General features: G+C 36.4%; 1 protein-coding gene across 1 annotated transcript in view; it reads left to right on the forward strand.

Moving 5' to 3' along the window:
• The window catches only part of DNAAF11 (dynein axonemal assembly factor 11), a gene marked incomplete at both ends in the record, with an annotated part of 38,313 nt that overhangs the window by 166 nt on the left and 17,830 nt on the right, over positions 1 to 20,317 (forward strand). Inside the window, 8 exons of the mRNA XM_080339628.1 lie at positions 3,112 to 3,279; positions 6,112 to 6,189; positions 8,297 to 8,469; positions 9,393 to 9,592; positions 10,743 to 10,934; positions 14,323 to 14,400; positions 17,047 to 17,112; positions 18,603 to 18,672. Of these exons, the coding sequence (XP_080195754.1) occupies positions 3,112 to 3,279; positions 6,112 to 6,189; positions 8,297 to 8,469; positions 9,393 to 9,592; positions 10,743 to 10,934; positions 14,323 to 14,400; positions 17,047 to 17,112; positions 18,603 to 18,672 (1,025 nt within the window). The remainder of the gene's footprint in view (positions 1 to 3,111; positions 3,280 to 6,111; positions 6,190 to 8,296; positions 8,470 to 9,392; positions 9,593 to 10,742; positions 10,935 to 14,322; positions 14,401 to 17,046; positions 17,113 to 18,602; positions 18,673 to 20,317) is intronic.

Genomic DNA, 20,317 nt, shown 5'->3' on the forward strand with positions numbered 1-20,317 from the left:
CCCTCTCCCCTCCTGCCTCCCTCATTCTCCTCACCTGCCTGGATTGTCTGTTTTCACTCCTCCCTGCTAATAATAAACCATTTTATTTCACCGAGCGCCGCATGGAGGTGTGCTCGCCTCCCAAAATAGCCCAAGTGGGAATCCCCCGTGTGTGGGCAACCCCTGCGAGGGGGCGTGGAGGGAGTTGGTCTCTTCTCTCAAGTAGCAAGTGATAGAACAAGAGGAAATGGCCTCAAGTTGTGCCAGGAGAGGTTTAGATTGGATATTAGGAAAAAATTCTTCATGAGAAGGGTTGTCAGGCATTGGAACAGGCTGCCCAGGGCAGTGCTGGAGTCACCATCCCTGCAGGGGTTTAAAAGACATATAGATGAGGTCCTTATGGACACAGTTTAGTGCTAGAGTTAGTTTAGGTTATGATTGGACTCGATGATCCTGAGGGTCTCTTCCAGCTGAAATGATTCTATGATTCTATGATTCTATTCTATGATTCTAGATGCTTTCATGGGATGTCTCATGTCTGGGCCCAGAGCTGACAGCACTGTCCTTTCCCTTCTGTTATACATTTTCTACCTGACAATATGTGTGTGTATATATATATATATATATATATATATATATGGGTAGAAGTAGCCAATGCAGATGCTTTGTTGGAGCTGTATAAAAACCCTGAACAAGGCTAAAATATCCTATACTATTACTCATGAAGCCACAGTCTTTTAGCGGTAAAGCGGTGTGATCTAAAAGACTGAGTGCTCACATTTATTACTCAGGAAAAAAAACTACTGAGGAATTCCTTTCCTCTATGGTCTTCTCTACAATCTGTTTTGATTGTAGATCATCACAGGGCTGCCAGTCCCTTGCTGGGCTCAAATATTGCTTTGGAAAGGGATTCCTTAGCTCTGCTTGGGACTGGCAGGTGTCCTCTCCTGAAGGAGAACAGCTTAATCTCCTGAGCAGCGTGGTATGAATTTGAGTCTTAAAATGATGGTTGAACACTTTTCTGTAATGTAGGTTCCCCTGCTATTTCTTGATACACCTGCAGCTGTTTATTCTTTCCATTTTGTTTAGTGCTTTCCTTCATACCTTCTCTTTTTTGAGTAAAACATGCCAGTTTTGGAAGCCTAGCTATAAGATCTTCAAGATTGGTTGTTGTCTCCAGCTGACTGATGCCACCTGTGTTCCTGCTGTGTTCATGGGCTCACAGAAGCAGCTGTGACCTCTCAGGCCACTGGTCCATTCTCCTGTTACTGCTCACAACATCAGATAATCTTATTAATGAGAAGTAATGTTACAACGTGTTCTGTCAATGTCCTGGAAAAACCTTTATTTAAAATTTATTGTTCTCTCTTGCATATTTTTTTCCCTCATTCCTCTTAAATGAATTAGATAACAAACAAAATGTCAAATATTCACTCAGCTTCTTACAGCAGGTCCCGAAAATAGGTCTCTAAAGCTCCACTGCAGCTTCTATTGGGAATGATTGTCTCTGCTTTGCAAAATCTATTAATGAGGGTGGACATTTTTGCATAATCACTGTAACAATCACTTCAATTTTCTTTTCATCAACAAAGGGAAATCTGCCTGTAATAAAACTCTCTCTGGAATAGTTTGTATGACTTCTTTTTGTACAAAAGGTATAGAGTATCATGTTGTCTCCAGCGTGTATGTATGTGAATTGTGGAATATTGTTGTTTTCTTACTTAAAAATATCTCTTTGCACTGCCACATTAGTAAGCAGGCCACTTTTTATAATTTTCAATAGATTTGCCAAGTAATTTATTAGAAATGCCAACATTTTTTCATATTTTCTGTGAAGACTAAAATATTTAGTCACAATTATTGCCTTTTTTTTTTTTAATTTCTGTTTTTTCTATTATTTTAATCAGGTTTCATCAATGGGTTGTTGAAGGGAAGATGGCAGCAAAACAGCCCAACGTGGTTATAAAAGAAAGACGCTTACCTTTCCTAATATGCTTTATGTGCAACCAGGATCATCTCTTAGATTAATATCGGCATTGCCGTTATATAATTCTCTAAATCATGTTAGGTGAAACTCTCTTGAACAGGAAGGAGATTTAACCCTGGTAATCTGTAAACAATATAACATATGCAAAATCAGTTTCACCTCTTTCCCAAGGGCTGTAGGAAGAAGAGCTGCACTGGCATGTATGGGTTTGGGTTTACTTATTTTTTCTTCAGAATCTTTTTGAAAGGCTTGCTGGTCTTTTTTTCTTTTTGACTTTAACAATCATGAAAATACCTATGCTAATTCAATAAAACTCCAGGTTTTTAATCAATACTTCACTGCAGCTCAGCACTTGTCAAGGAGAGGAAAATGTTGGTGCTTTTTTGGTGCAGTGAGCTGGAAACAAAATAATAACATCCAGCTCAAGGGTGAGCATTGGTCTCCTAGAATTTCAGTACCTTCATTATTCAGAGCCTTTTCAGGGTTTGAAAGATTTCCTGGCATTAAATATTACTATGGAATAGAGAGACCTGAACCCAAGTCTCTGGTATCTTTGGCCACTGAAACTCCTTTGCTGAGCTGCTAATGAGCTGGTAGCACTTAAGAAATACCCAGGATTAAATTTCATTCTAACATAAACATTTATTGGCATGAATTAGTTATGGCTTTGCCTCAAGCACTGGAAAAGCAAAAAATATCTGCCCACTTTCAGCATCCATCCTGCTTATTCCTCTGACGTGGTGCTAGTGGAAGAATATGACGGCATACTGTAGTTAATTCACTTTTTGTGAACATCTGACATCAGGAAATAAAAGCATAAAACACTCCATTGCTTGTCTACATGAAATAATGGACACTGGATTAATTTCTGTAGAGGTTCTATTGCACTTTTATGGAAGACTCATCAGTTTTCACATGGATTTTTCTAAATGTTACAGGTGACATGAGCGTGCTTCACTAATGATGTTTGCTGTGGCAGAATGGGCTGAAGTTACTTGACACTCGGTGTCTTTTCTAACACATTTTATTTCTGTTGACATATTTGGTATGGTGGAACAAAAGATTTTAATGCTTTTGTAACTTGTTCATAAGTCAGATGGTGGAAAATGACTAAAGGGAGATTTGACGTCTAATGTTTCTTTCAGTCACCGAAGACCTTGTTAGAAGACGTGCAGAACATAACGACTGTGAAATATTTTCACTGGAGGAAATCTCTTTACATCAGCAGGAAATAGAAAAACTGGAGCATCTTGACAAATGGTGTCGAGATTTAAAAATTCTCTATCTTCAGAATAATCTAATTCCAAAAATTGGTAAGTGTTTTCTGGATATGTTTCTTTTAAATGGATTGGCATGCATAATTTTGAAATCAGAAAAAAAAGAAATTCTGTTAAACTTTAAGGGAATGTAGAGTGAGCAATGACAGAGAAGTTCCTTGTGGACCTGCTCCTACAAAGTTGCTTTTCCCTGTCTCTTTGGTACGTTTCTAGATAGCTCAGAAACTTGGAAGAGAAACTTCAAATGAAAAAGATAGTACTGAGATACAAGCCATTAGAATATGAGTGTGGAACACCCTTTATTGATTAAAATCTCATAAGTCAAGATATAACCTAAATATCCTGTCTTTTTGCCAAACAGTTTAGGACATACTGTGGGCTGTGATATCATAGGAGTAGCTCTCTTCATGCTCATTTTTAAATTCATTTTTTTATACCAATGGTATTTTTTCTTAACAATGAAATAATTTTCATTCAGATAAAATGCTTTTGTGCATAAAGTCTTAATGGTCTTCCAGCACCACAGGAGAGGTATAATTTCATATGGTCTGTGTTTTGTGGTGTAGCTTCATGTGTTTGCTGGGCTCCCTGCAGAGAGAGACACCAGGTCTTGGGCCCTAGTTTGTAGATGAAGAATGGAAAGTCAGAAGTGCTGAGGAATTATATTATCCTATTTCTTCTAAGTTCTTTAAAAGGGAAAAAAAAAACCCTCTAAAATTTTAGGGTGAAATTCTGTGCTCAGGACTTGTAGGCAAAGGCTTTACAATCTCTGGAGGGGCTCATCAGTGAACTCCTAGGGAATATCTGCACCGATAACATATGCATTTCTTTGAGTGGAGGAATCTTCTCCCATAGAGAATAAGGCTTTTGAAACTGCTTTATGCTGTTTTGTCCCATCAAAAATGGGACAAAGTTGTTTTTCTCTCTTTTACTGTGTCCTTAGTAATGTACAAGACTTAACTAGTTGTTTTGTCAACACTCATACCTCCTCTAGGTTAGCACAATATATCATATTACCATTCACATTGTTGCTTTTTGGACACAAGATCTTTTCAGTAAACTCTTTTCCAAGACTTTCAATTTTTATCTAAGTGTAGGAGTTGGAAAAGTATACAACTTTCTACTTTATATATTCTTCTGTAACCTAACAGCTTTCCAAGATAATACCTTAGTAAATAATGATAATGATAACAATAATAATCACCATGTAAGCAGTGAACAAAAGGGCTGCCAATAGGGGTTGTGTTACAAAGTACTGAATTTGAGAAGCAATTCTTCCATGTGAATACCAACATGTCCATGCAGAGCACACAGCAGTTCCAGGCACACTTCAAAATATCCTAGCACAATAGTTTGTATTGATTCTATTGGGATGTGTCTTTTTTCCTCTTAAAAAAGTGTTTATGCAACACCCAATATCTGACTTGCCTGCTAATCAGACAGCAAGTTGCAAGGTGCCCACTGTGTGAATGAGACCTGGTTCTTTTATGTTCTATAAATGGAAGAAAACCCACAAAATGCCATTGGCTTCAACATTTGTCTCACCGACATCTTCATGTGTGCAGGCACTGCTGGTACAGAAACACCATAAGTAAAATACACAACCAACCTAAGCTGCACAGGTCCTTACTGAGAAATTAATTTCATCGTGTTTGTGAATTATGAAGAAAATATTTCTCTAAAGTCTTAGCAAACTAAGTGGCAGGATTCAAGTCACCAGACTTTTAGACACCGAAGTCTTAGACAGTTACCATAGCCTCCCTTTATCACCAGTGTTGAAGAAAAGGCATATTTTTGAGCATGATTTGGTTCACTGGTTCCAGACAGTCAAATGAAGATATGATAAATTGCACCTTGAAGAGCTTATTTACTGGTTATAGAGGAGCCTGGATGCCTAACTCTGGTGCAAACTTCATCTGCTCATATTCCTTTGTTTGTCGCAGCAGGGACAGTTTGTACAGCAGATAATCAGTGTGAACTATGAGTTAGAGTTTGGGATAAACTCTATGATTTTGTAGGATAGGTTTTCCTGTCAGATCTCCAAAACTTCTGGTGACTGGGGAGAAATTGATGGACTGTAACATGAGTTACATCATGTATTTTGTCTCAGATTTATATCTCTGACCTGTGCATCATGTATCTCAATGGTAGTTGCATTTTTCAGACATTTTTGGGACTGAAGAAGAACGTTGCTACCCTATGCCCTCTTTACCCCCTTTCTGTATTCGAGGGAGAAATTCTACCATTCTGACGCACCCCTACACATTGTGAACCTGCTGATTTCAATAGTTCATGGTGAAAATAATACAAATTAGATTCCAGTTTAGGAGGAGGGGTATGTGTGTGTGTTTGTTGTTTTGTTCAACCTGAAGCCATATACATTCTTATTTGCACAACTTTTAAAAAGTGAGGAGAAAAAGTTACTTGTATTAACCCTGTGGATAAAAGATCTTTAAAAAATAAATATATACTAAAGAAGCCAATCTTTTCTGTATAAGTGAGTGTAAAACTCTCATTTTATAAAGCTTGAATAAGTATAGCCTGATCCTCTCAGATTTTCATGACAAATGAAATGCTTTTTAGCCCACCATCATGCATTATGTGTTTTGTGTTTTATGGATTTGTAATAAAAACCAAGTGTTTATAACCTTCCTTATTTCTTTCTACATTTTAAAATTCTTATTTTCAGATAACTCTTTGACGTTTGTCTTTTCAGTAGTATTAAAATATTAATGCCCAGTATTTTGATACATGTTCTGATTTGTCCTTCCTGTTTTTCTCCCCTTTTTTTTTTAAAGTAAGCAAGTAAAATTGTAATGCCCTTTCCAGTGAAGAAAACTGAAATAACAGACCTATGTTTTGTTGCAGAAAATGTGGGGAAACTGAAGAAGCTGGAATATTTAAATGTAGCTTTGAACAACATCGAACGAATTGAAAACCTGGAAGGTCAGATTTTAAACATAACATTTTGCCTTTTCACATTGAAACGCATTGTTGTGACTTAGTGTAAAAGAGCGTGGAAACTGGTCCATATGTCCACTAGTAAAGGTGCTTCATTGAAACTCAGAAAGAGCCTTTTTGTGTACAGCATTCCAACAAAATCACAGAATCACCTAATCGACTGGGTTGGAAAAGACCTCAGAGATCATCAAGTCCAACCCTTGGTCCAGCTCCAGTCCATTGACTAGATCATGGCACTAAGTGCCATGTCCAATCTCAATTTAAAAACCCCCAGACAAATGCTTCTTTTAGCAAATGCTTCCTACTGCTGCAGTTTAGTCATTGAACTGTGTTTTATTAACATTAACTGTGCTTTGCTAACAATAACTGTGTTTTGTTAACATTAACTGTGTCTTAACTCTGTTTTTCCTTACTCTCTTACCAGTGTTGGCAGCTCTAGTCTTTAATACTTTACAAAGCGGGAATCCAAATTTTTCATTAAATTGGTATTTCCTCACTGTAAAGATAAGATAATTTATTGTCCAGGTTAGCTGGAGCAATGTGATTTTTTTTTAATGCTATGCAGGCTGCAAAACTTCTCTCTTGTGTAACGTTCAGTAGCCACTTGCAGCAACCAAGTGTCACAGATAAGAAGGCTTTTCTTGGCACAGGTTGCATTGGCAGATTGGGGGGGTTTTAGAGTCTTTCAGATGTTTCTTTCCATTGTTATTGCCTGAACTCCTGTTTGCGTTTAATCCTTTATCCTGTCACTCAAATTACATGTGCAAAGGTCTAGTGTTTTCCAAGACCAAAATCTAAGACTTAGAGCCACCCATAAACACATTCCATATTACTTGAATAATTTCTGACTTAATTTCTTTCTGTTTCTTGATTCTCATCAGGCCAGTTGCTGTATCTTTAAAATGTCCACCTTGACAAAGGAACAATTAAAAACAAAAGGCTTTTTGTTTGGTTTGGATTGGTTTTTTTTTTGTTGTTTAAGTCTACAACCTGATTCAAGAAGATGACTTCAAACAAATCATATAAATAAGCAATTAGACTAAACACAAATTTGTAGAAGTTGAAGAAATGAGTAGCACATTACATGTCTGGCAATTCATTGAGAATCTTGCATCTGTTTTCATACCAGTAAATGTTATGTTCTTCTGTCAGACTGCACTATTTATTACTGTGATTTGTTATTTGCTAGGGAGCCAGAACCTCTGTGGATGAGGCTGGCAAAAATTTGGATTATTTAAATCCCATAATAAATCATTTTGAGTTGTTTATTTTCTTTCAGCTCCATTATGCATAAAATACTTGCCAAATAGACCTGAGAAGGACAAGAAGTGACTACAGTGATGAGCACCAAAGTTGAGCTTGCTCTTAGCTAAACTTTTTTAACCTTAGAGTCAAGATTCTGATTCATAGTCAGATGATAAAAGGAGAGGCTGATAAATTTGCAATCCAGATTTCCTGGAGCATTTTGTTGGCTAAATTAGAGTGTCTGTTTATAATGAATTGTTTTGTTTAACAAACAATGTTTTTTCACTACTATGTACAATTTAACCACTAATAAAGTATTTGCAATGATAGCTGAGTCCATAGTGTGGAAAACCTCATTTTGACTTGCAGTATATTTTTAGAAAACCTTGTCTCTACACTTGAATAATATTAGCTAAGGTTAACAGTACACAGAAATGAAACCCATAATTGATCCTGCTCTCCTGGAGAATTACACGCTCTTTTTTAGCCATATGGTGAAGATTCAGTTAAGGAAGGGGAACATTTAATAGCTCATCTAGTACAGAAGCACTGATCACAAAGTTTTGATAGTGATAAAACCAATAATAGCTTTTTGATATTTTGTACTTTATTGAGTTTTTATTTTTTTTCTATAAATACCGTGAGCTCATAAACTTAAGTTGTGAGTCACTCTTTCACTTGTGGCTTGGAAAAGATGTATTCTGATAGGATGAAATTAGTATTTATATAGACAACAAATGCAGGCAGTTTGATATCTGTGTGTGTGTGAGTTTGTGTGCACATTTATGGTGTATATCATGCATACATTTATGTTCTGGACAAACTGAGTTACATTTCTTTCAAACAGGCTGCGAAGAACTGAAGAAACTTGACTTGACAGCAAATTTCATTGGTGAACTCTCCAGTATTGAGGCTCTAAAATGTAATATACACCTGAAGGAGCTATTTCTAGTGGGTAACCCATGTACTGAATTTGAAGGTTATAGACAATTTGTGGTGGCAACTCTTCATCAGTTAAAAGTAAGATTTTTAAAATTAAATTTATATCCAAAACAATCACCAGCATTGTTGACTGAACATACTAATCCCAAATGAAATAAATGCCTGTGGCAGGAAAAGTTGGAACATTTTTCTTATTGTCCACAGGAAATTAAATTCTATTCTGAAGAATAAGTGGCAACGGTAAATAGTGTGATAATTAGTTCATTTTTTATTAAATCACATGTATTTGTTAACTTTTCTGTCATTTTCTTTGAAGATCCTTAAATAAAGCACTGAAAAAATAAATACACTGTACAGTTCTGACTTGATTGCATCAAGTTGGTACTGTACCAACAGTATGTACCAAACCAACAGTGTAAGGCAGTATGAAGACAGAAAATGATATAAAAATGTACTATATTGCATTGACTGTAAATAGATACTTTGAGGTTTTGTGTAATGATATACTGAGGTAATTATTTCCTGCCATCAACACTGACAATCCCAGTCCTGAAATATACTCCCACAATTTCCCTTGGAGAAGCACACACTCTTACTTATTAAGAGTCGATTCAACTCACTTAGTTGGCAATAAACTAACACATGAAAACAAATAGTTTTTTAATAGTCTCATGAGCTGAATCAAGGTCAGACAAACATCAGGAATGGCTGAAGGGACTCTCTCTGTTACATACTCTAATAAGACCAATGGCAATTTCTGGAAAATACAAAAAGCAGCTCCCAGACACATGAAACCATTTTCAGATCTGAATATAAACTTACTATTAATTCTGTTTGATATAATATAACTTACATAGTGCTATGGAGGATGGAAAGGTGTATTTTTAATTTTCTAAAAAAAGTAATTTATCACAATTAACATACAGTCTAATGCTTGTATTGATTTGAATCTGTTTAAAATTTCTCATATATCTTTACTGATTTATTTTCCCTTTGGGAAGTGTTTGGATAGTAAAGAAATAGAAAGATCGGAGAGGATTCAAGCACTTCAAAACTATCCAGAAGTGAAGCAGAAAATCAGAGAACAGGAGCAAGCTTATCTTCTCAAACGGGCCAGAGAAAAAGAAGAGGCTCAAAGGAGGATGCAAGAAAGAGAAGACAAGAAACAAAAACAAATGGAATCTAAGCGTGGATTTTACAGGTAAGAGTAAGCAACAACAGTTTGTGAGTAAACAACATTCTTCTCTTTCTCCATCAAGAATGTAGTTTTTCCTCATTAGATAGTTTATACAATTCCAATTAAATATTTTTGTTTGCCTTTTTCGTTGACTCTAACAGAATTATTTCTCCTCATGAATGTTACCTCTAAAGAAAAATATAATAATCTACAAACATAATTAATTAATTAATTACTCACCTGCAGATAGTACAATAGAATTTTTGTCCCAAAACTCCAAGCTAAACTGTCTGAGTGTCAAAATAGTGTAAATGACAACTTGTTTGAGGAGAACAGCTGCAAATTATTATTTAGGGTAATGTAGGGGTCCAGAGAAAGCACTTGTTCACCTGTAATTTCTTTTGCTTTAGCATTACTAGATATGAAAACTGAAATGGAATATTGCAGATCTTTTGAGATGTAAAAGGATGGGGTGCTGATATCTATGCTTTTTATACCAAATATCACTGAGGTTACCTAGAGACCAGAAAGATTTTTGTTTGGCGTCATCTTCCACTGCATTTGCCATCCATCTTACTTTTAATGTAATAGAGTCTGAGTTCCACGGAGCTGGCTATAGAAATTTGTCCTCATAGATAACAGCTGTATCATAAATATAGTTTTCTCTCTATGTTGATAATGAATTTTTGAAGGCTACAGTGTCTTTGGACTGGGGGGAAAATCATTCAAGTTCTAAGATGGCACTGGAGGAGATGCCTAAGTAAAATGTTGCTACCCTATACATTTCTAATCTACTGTTGGCTGCTGTTGGGAATACTTAAACATCACATGGACTGAGGGTTTTTTTCACCTGGAAGTTGTGAATATATCTGAAAATTCTGCTCCTAAAAAAAACCTGTTGAGCTACCTATCAGGGTTTTCAGAGAGGCAGAACCATAATATCACTTCTTAGTAAAGTCAATGGAAAATATTATGTCGAAATATGTTTTGTTGATTGATGAAAGAAGCAGAGCGGAGAATGTTGTCCAAATCTAGAAGATACTGTTCTTGGTAGCAATCATGCAGCTATTAGTATTGGGTTAAAAAAAATATATATTAATGGAAGAATTCTTTAGCAAGTAGTGTTACTTTTCCTTCTTCTTGTTGGGATAATGTTCCATGTGATCTTATGCAGCCCAGACTCCCCACAGAACAAAGAAAACCATCAGGCAGAAGGACACAGAGAACAAGAAACATGGAGAACAGTTGAAGATGAAGATGAAGAAGACAGAAGATTTTGGGAGGAGCCTACACCATATACTCCAGAATCGAGATTAGAAACTCACAGATATCTTGAAGAAAAACGGAGAGCTAAAGAAAATACAAGGTATGTTTTTGTTTTAATATACTCTATGAATTGAGGAAGGGGAATTTTTCAAAGGTGCAATGTAGAGGTAGGTAACTGCCTCACATTGAATACTACTAAGAAATGGCAGCTTAAATCCCTGTTTCCTGTGCAAATATGCTTATAAAATTTAAATAAAATATTCAGATTATTCATTTTTCTAACATTTATTTATGATACCATTCATCTTGTTTTTCCTCAAATAGAGTTTTAAAATGTAATTTTTCAACTCAGTTTTATGGACTTCAGAAATTTCACGTTTCTGTTAGGTAACAAATATGCTTCATTTAGCTCAATGTCTGATATTCTTGCTAAAGGCATTTATCAGGAATGCAGGTTGCATTATATAAATGCCCTACAGGCCATCTTACAAAATTTTTGCACAAGTGACATTTCAGGCACCTTTTCTGTGTGTCTTAGATTTTTTTTTTCATGTACTTTATAAAAAATATTAGTCCTGAGTATTAAAATTCTTCATATTATCTATGCTGTTAGACACAGCGAATGTCAAAATGTCACGACTCTGAGAAGCTTTTAAAACTTTCTGAAGTTGCCACTGTTTTTGCTGACTGTGGAAAATTAATACAGATACAACCAAAAAAGTTTTATTACTTCTGGCTTATCAGTACCACAAAAATTGTAAGGAATGTCCTTATTTTCTTTTTTTTCCTGCCCTTTTTCTATTTTTTTTTCTTTTCCTTATGTAAAAGCCCTTGTACCAGATCACAGAATCACAGAATCGACTGGGTTGGAAAAGACCTCAGAGATCATCAAGTCCAACCCTTGGTCCAACTCCAGTCCATTGACTAGATCATGGCACTAAGTGCCATGTCCAATCTCAGCTTAAAAACCTCCAGGGACAGTGAGTCCAGCACCTCCCTGGGCAGCCATTCCAATGCCTGACCACTCTCTCTGCAAAGAATTGCTTTCTAATATCTAGTCTAAATTTCCCCTGGCAGAGTTGAGCCCATGCCCCCTTGTCCTATTGCTAACTGCATAATATATTGCTAACTGCACAATATATTACTAACTGCACGATATATTATTGGCTGTTCTATTTAAGGACATGCTTTCAAAAAGATTTATCAAGCCTAAGTATTGAAAAAGTCTGTCCTAGGGAACTCTCCAAGAAATCTGGAGGTCTGCATAACTTGTTGCCAGTGTTAATTCAAGGTCCAGCACTTTCCCAGAAGAACTACAGTGAAATCCAGATTCTGGATACTTGGAGTTTTTCTGTATTTGGGCATGCTTTGCTCTAGTCAAAAGCAAATGTGTTCCAAATGCTTCCCTCTAAATATTCAAGGAGATTCCAAAGAGCATTACAATAAAGATAGAATAATTATTTTCTGGATTTTTTCTAAATTTCTAAGGCAGTAAAAAATCCTTTCACAGTCCATTGGGTTTTGGTGGTGAGATTTTTGTTGGGTAGCATGAGAAAGGTGAGAACAGAAAAGTACCCCTGAGAGCTTCACATCAGCCTTGCTAGTGGGCAGGAGCAGAAATGTAACTTTAACATAAGTTACCCAGTATAAAAGAATGTTTATTCTAGTATAAGATTGTCAGGAACTTAGTCAGACCAATGTGAAATTTGAAGCTATCTATGAGATGTTCACACACGTTAAATTTGCCAGCTGAGGTGTAGTTGGACAGTTGATAATAAACTGAGCAGCTTTGGCTAATACCAAATAAATGAGTGGATACCTGCATTTCATCGAAAGAATATTCAGACAAGTGTAAAATCAGTTGCAGCTGAAAGGTGCACAGGATCTCCTTTAGCTGCTTGTTGCAGAACAAGGCCTTTCACCTCACAAAGGTAAACAAGTTATCATCTTTAACGATTCTGACATGACTGAATTTGCCTTAAAATGATCCACATGGACAGATAGATTTAGTCCAGAAACAGGTTATTAATAGCTAAGAGGTGATAGGATACAATTTCTTGAAACATTTCTGAAAACTACATCTTTAGAGCAGAGTGGTTGTTCATTCACTTTGCACTCAAGTGTCAAGACTATTCAGCTCTAGAAACCAGAGCCCATAAATCCTACATCAAAGTTCTGATTTATAGTATTTATACTATAGAATAGTATTTAACACATGGAGAGTTGTGAATCTTTCCTAAAGAGTTATTGTTTTGATGTAGTCATTCCGGTAACTTCACTTGAATTTTTGTATTTCTTCTTCAAATCCATTGTATTTATAGACCAAAGATATATATATATCTCTCTTACCCAAGGTGATCTAAACCTTATGTACTTTATTTCCCTTATTAGTGATTTGCCTTTAGTGCTCTCTTAATCTTGAACTTACAGTAAGAAATTACTTCAGGAAAAGAAAAAGCAACGTATTGCTGTTGTCTTTTTGAGAAATGTTTTTTTAATATGCCAGCTGAAGTACCTGTATACAATATATTGACCAGCTAAAGAGTGAATTAATGCAAACTGATAATTACAGGGCTGCATTTTTAAATAAAACATAGCCTTTTTTACATAGGTGCAAGCAGATTTTTCTTTTTTCATGTTGCTAAGATTCCTTACTCTTCCTTCCATTTATACAGGAAAATGCCAGTACTACAAATCTTAATGATCTTACAGTGATTTGCTTTGTTGTGGCAGATACATTTAAGGTAGTTCGTTTATTGCATTAAATCAAAGTCAGATGTAGTTTCACTGCTGATAGCTGGACATTTGTAGTGAAGATTAGAGTCTCCATCAGTAATATGTATTACATTTTTTGAAGGAAGAACACAACAAAAAATCTAATAGATACATCAACAAATAATCTATATTTATGTACTTTAGTCATATTGTATTCTATTTGGTGCTATTTGTAATCTTTTAATGATTAAAATTCTTTTTACTGGTGCAGAATAGTGACTAACAAACATGCTATTTAGAGATAAGCCAAGGATTTGTTCAGTAAAAGTAATTAAGTCACATGAATAAAAATTTCCTTTAGAATTGCTTGCATGTACATCAAATCAGTTAACAATAATTATACGTCATGATTAGTAGGACCATTCATAACCAGAAAAACATCCCATTGCATATGTTTAAGCAATCCGCTGACTTCTTAAGATACACGAAGTAAATTTGCTATATTTCTGTTTGATAATGGTCATTGTGACATGCAGAAGTTATTATCAATGTAAGATGTGATTTTACAAAGCATTTGCTCACCTTTAGATGATGCTTTTAATGTATGATTGGACACTTGATAGGACCTGTTTTGTTCCTGAAAAAAGTTGTATCCCTAACATCAAATACCAGGTAATTCTTGCCTCTTGCCTTCCGCTGCTTCCTTTTTGCTGTCACACATAAAAATACCAGAATGTGAAATTCTAAACCATTTTTCTTTCTGTTTTGTTAAGGGAATCAAAAAAGAGAGAGAAGCCTCCTCGGACATTGGTCACTGCAGAAGGAAAAGCTCTGAATGTGAACATTCCTAAGTATGTACGGTTAAGAGGTTAAACAGGAGAACCCCTTTATAGTTAATTTGGGCAACTATTTCAAGATGTGTGACCATACAAAGAGACATGACAAATTCTTGTTGTGTTGCTGGTGGAGAAACTGACTTCTAAAATTATATTCTGATGCTAGAAAAATAATTAGTTTTCAGTGAGTAATGTATTGAAGGCTATTTAATTGAACATCTTAGTTTCTGATGATTGAAGAACTTGGTTTTGCATAAAAGATACAATATGTTTTATTCTTTTCCTTTCTATGGTAGGTCTCTCTTTGAGCATCTTGCTAAGAGTGGAAAAAGTTTAACCTGTTTGATTATTGAAGATAAATGTGTATGAGTAGCCACTTTAAATGTGGAAAACTACATCTAAATAATATTTCTGGACAAAATCATTCTGTCCTCTCACGACAGATGTAAAACTGGCAGAACTTGGAAGATTCATTCACTTCCATGGCATGAAGTCCATTGTCACTGAATGAGGTCTCAAGTAACAGAGGCTGGTGATACCGGGAAATCTCTTGTATTTTAATGTTGACAAAAGCACCTGGGTATTCAAGTGTTTTGGAATGAGTTTCCAGGGATGTCAGCCATGCGTTACCATTGGTTTCACTTGGACCAAGCTTTATTTTCCTAAAGGAAAACAGGAGACGAAGATAGCAAACATTGTTTCCTTAGAAATGGCTCCCCAAAGAGCCTCAAAAAGTGGCCTGTGGCCACTCACGTCTGCACTCGTCTGCATAAGTTTTTCCATCTTTAGATTGATTTAGCTGTGTAATCAAAGCTAAGAACATGCTTATTGTTAGCATGATGAATGCTTTCTAAATCCTGGAAATTTATAAATCCATGTAAACTCAAGGAATTTGAAAACCAACATTACAGGATCAGTGCATAATATTCAGTCATAGAGGGAAAACTAAAGGTTGTGTCAGAAGAGCTCATGTTTATTCCATCTGTAGCAGAAGATACTTACCAGTGTTGACTGAAAAAAGTCTGAAATAGTTTTCTAGTTCAAAGGTGACAAGCCTAAAATAGTTCAAATCTTGTGTTAGTGGAATTTCATGATGCCTCCAAAAAGCAGAAACCTGTAGAATAAAGCTCTAGCTATGGTTTTTTAGAAGGAGTACAGTCCACTAGAGATCACTGTTTTTGTCACCTGAATTTTCTGGATTAGAATGTAGACTGCGGATGTGCACACGTAAAGCCAGATCGATGAGCAGTTTTTGTCATGGCTTCCTCAGGAATCTCAGAGCTCTCCAGTGCAATCTGGCAGTGTATTGGAGAGACAGAAATAAAGAGATGCAAGCAAGCAGATGGTGTTCTCCAAAGTTTTTGTTTCAATGTGAAAGTACAATGTCCATAGCCATGTCCAAGCTTCTCTGAGGTTCTTTTGGAAGGTTAGCAAGAGGAATGGCCTCACCCTAGTGAGAACAGACTATTTATCTTCCTCAATTCTACTCAAGCTACCTTCTAGATTTATTTTTTTTTCCTCTTTTTCACCCTTCATGTTTAGTGAATTCTCAAAATTTGTGAAGCAGTAAGAGAAAAAGTCATGAGTGGGAAACAAAGTTGTCTTATATTCTTTGCAGTTTTCCATTAAAAAATACATGCAAACTAAAAGCTCCATAAGCTTTGTTGCGAGTTGACTGTAATAGAATTATAGGAAAGCAAAGAGTTAAAAAGTATATCTGGCAAATATTTTTATTGCTGAAAAAATGTATCATCTAAACTGACACTGTTTGACCTTCTTTCTGTTACCTGAACCCAGATCGTCTAAGTATTTTAATGTCACCAAAATATTACAGATAGATTACATTAAGCAAAACCCTCTCATTTTATACTAATAATGAATTTATTAAAATCTTCTTATTTATAGGTGGGTTTTATTCTGTTCTTTCTCTACTTTAATACATGTGAAAAGTTTGAGTATATGAGCAGAACTTGTAAGACTAGACTGAATCTTCTTACGTTTGTAGCAGTAGATGTTGTTTTCAATTTATAGGTGGTAAGATTCTTTCAGAGATTTAAGAACTCAGCCAGTAGATCACAAACGTGCAGCTAATACAACCTACAGGCTCATTTTCAACAAATATTATAAAGCTTGTAAAATTAAGGATACTGTGCAAATCATGTTTAACTTCGGAAATGCACAGGCAGATATTTGTCCTCTAGGCAAATTAATTGCTACCAAGAAAGACGCAATTTTTTTAACATATGATAAGGTTAGAATTACCAAGCTCCAGACTTTTCATGCTTTTTATGAACTGCTTTTTTCTTATTTCTTATTAACAAACAGATGTAGTAGAGGAGACAGATCTCACCAGCAGATGTCTCTCTTTCTGCATTGACAGACTGATCTTAATTTTAACCAACCTTCAGCAATATTATTTGTTTGTTTGTTTCTTGTGGTTGGGTGGGGAAAGCAGAAAACAAAAGTAAGAATGACTTTGATTCAGTTGCCAGTATTTCTTTCTGGGCATGACAAAAATTGCTATTGTTCCTAAAATGATCATGTAACACATCATCTAAATGGTATTTGTATTAATCTACAATTGTTAGCAGTTGAATTTGAAGTATGCTTATTCACTCCAATTGTGTTTATCCTGGAGGTGTTTCTTGTCATTATTACCAGGCTTAATTTCTCTCTGAAAGATGATGAAGAAAACAACCAGCTGATCTTGGATCTTGCTGTCTACAGGTCAGGTTTTTTTTTCCTCTTAATTTTTACCACAGTGCTTCAAATATACTCCTTTCTGTAATAGGGACTTTTAAAGAGGAAAACAAATAATGTAAGGGGTTATTGAATCAGTCTTGAAGCCAGTGCCAATGCTAAATAAACCAAAGACCCTTCAGAATGTTCTATTACCCCTGAATGACTGTGTCCAACAGTTCTTCTTGGAACTGATGTTTTCTGCAGTCCACGGGCAGGTTTCCTCCACATGTGTCCTTTTATGCGTATGTAAAATCTTTTCCATTCTTCGTTTTCAGATTAGGGTTGTAGGATATGGGGTTTTTGCCCATTCTCTGTCCCCAGCAGTGCTCTAGGGCAGTTCACTTCCCTCTAGTTAAATTCTTCTCCTCCCCAAGACAGAGTAAGGGTAGCCTAGTCCTACTTTCTTTGCTTACTGGAAAGAGCCCATGGCACAGGGCATTTCCCAAACTGTGCCAGGGCATTGCCTGGAAAAAAATGCCTGAACCAAGCCAAAATATCACAAGGAAACAACAATTTTATAGTATATACTGCTAAGCAGCACAGTGGCCTTGCCTACACTTCAGGAAGGGGCTGGAAACCCAGAAACCTACCAGTAACAGGAACTTAGAATAAAGCTTGAACTGGCTTTATATCAAGGAAACACTATTCAGGCCAGCTGTCCTTCCCTTAAAGCTCATTGATTTCCCTCAAAAGAGGCCTGTTCCATGTTGCTAAATTATAAGATTTTTTCAAACTTCTATTCAGGCATAATAAAATGTTGGATATGTTGTAATGCTCTGTGCCTACTTGTAAGAAATGCAAACTAAAAAGTTTGAAAAATTCATCTGAGAAGTAATATTATAAAAGAAGGGAAACAGGGAATATGTGCTTGTGCATTCTCTAGTAGGTCACAGGAACATGAGTGGATGTGTCATCTCATGAAGAGCAGATGTTAAAGTGGAGCTTTTACATGTCACAAATTTTGTTTGACAGTAGTGAAATTTAAACTTACTGTGTCTTCCATGAATGTAAAGTATTTCTATTCATTGTTTTCCAGAAAATTCTGTGAAAAAAAAAGAACTCTTCTTATAAATTTACTACTTAAACCTTCAGAGAGAAAAGTAGCAAAATACTTTCACAATTTTAAATAGCAAATAGGTTAATTTTCATATTAACGTAAAGCACTAAACTAATAGAAGAAAAACCTTTTCATTTTTCCACAAAGTTTTTGAATTCTTGCAGTTATACAATAGCTGATGTGGTGGACTTGACCGAATTTAGATGTGATTTTAGTTGACATTTGTGAACACACAGGAAGATCATGTTTTCTTCCAAAGACATTAAATCCTAATAATATTTCATATAACTTAATAAGTGAAATTGAAGCTTGTAGTTTATGAACGATGAAATCATCATTTAAGAGCCAGATGGTCTGCACTGCTTATCCACTGGACTGTATTTTAGATTGATTAATTTATTTATATTTCCTTCTGAAGACATTTGGACTCTTCTCTGCTTGATGTTGATGTCCAGCCAACCTACATACGAGTCCTGGTGAAGGGAAAGGTCAGTATTTTGTTACTACATTGGTTTCAAATCAAGAGTTAATGCTTACCAGAGTTATTCAGTGGACTCTGGATCTGACTTCTATGAGTTACCAACCATGTGCACCTGTGCAGGAAAAATGTTCTTTCATACTTGCAGTGTTTTGGACCACACATACACTGTGGAACTCCTAACCAGAAGATATGCAAAGCCTTCAATGAAACCTTGCTCTCTCTTTTTCTTTCTCGCCCTCTCTTTTCTTATTCCCCACACACAATGCACCATAATTCACTTAAGAACAGAGCTTGCTAGTTGCCCTAGGCTAGAATTTAGCAATTCATAATCTGGAATTTATAGCTGACAGAAACAAATGGATGTATACTCTTTTGTAAAGGCATTTAAAATGTCATTCCAGTTTTCACTCTTCTCAGTGGTTTTAATTTTGTCATCAATTTTTTGAAAACTTCAAAATACTTAAACAGTAAACCAAAAATCCCTATTTTTTACTGCATATGCAAAACTTCAGATTTCCTTTACTTCTCAAAAAGTCTGGATAATCTTTCTCGTTTAACTGCTAATATAAGTCAAGCATCATTTTATAACCTTCTTTAGAAATGTCACTTCAGGAATGACAGCAATTCAGGAATAAACATATGACTATACTTGTAAGTAAAAGCTGTTTAGCATGCTAATCATTTATTAGGATTAGTAATACTACATATAAAGTGAGAGGATTTAGACCTATACTGTCCTTAAGATCAAAGGCACGTGCAAGACAACCAATCAGGCCCAGTCAGCATGGGTTTATGAAAGGCAGGTCCTTCTTGGCCAACCTGATCTCCTTCTATGACAAGGTGACTCACTTAGTGGATGAGGGAACGGCTGTGGGTGTTGTGTGCTTAGATGTTGGTAAAGCCTTTGACACCATATCCCACAGCATCTTCCTGGAGAAGCTGCAGCTCATGGCCAGGATGAGTGTTCTCTGCGATGGATAAAAACTGGCTGGAGGGCCGGGCCTGAAGAGTTGTGGTGAATGGAGTCAAATCCAGTTGGTGGCCGGTCATGAGTGGTGTTCCCCAGGGCTCAGTATTGGGGCCACTTCTATCTAATCTCTTTATCAATGATCTGGATGAGGGAATTCAGTGCACCCTCAGTAAGTTTGCAGATGACACCAGGCTGAGTGGGAGTGTTGATCTCCTGCAGGGTAGGAAGGTCATACAGAGGGATCTGGACCAGCTGGATGAAGAGACTGAGGCCAGTTGTATGAGGTTTAACAAGGCCGAGAGCTAGGCCCTCCATTTGGGTCACAACAACCCCACACAACATTTCAGGCTTGGAAAAGAGTGGCTGGAAAATGCCTGGCAGAGAGGGATCTGGGGGTGTTGATTGACAGCAGCTGAACATGAGCCAGTGTGTGCCCAGGTGGCCATAAAGGCCAACAGCATCCTTCCTGGCTTGTATCTGGAACAGTGTGACCAGCAGGACCAGGGAAGTGACTGTCCCACTGTGCTTGGTGCTGATGAGACCCCACCCTGAATCCTGTGTTCAGTTTTGGGTCCCTCACTACAGGAAAGACATTGAGGTGCTGGAGAGAGTTCAGAGAAGGGCAACGAAGCTGGTGAGGGCTCTGGAGCACAAGTCTGATGAGGAGCAGCTGAGGGAACTG

The sequence above is a fragment of the Nesoenas mayeri genome, assembly GCF_963082525.1.
Source record: "Nesoenas mayeri genome assembly, chromosome: 2".
Lineage (NCBI taxonomy): Eukaryota > Metazoa > Chordata > Aves > Columbiformes > Columbidae > Nesoenas > Nesoenas mayeri.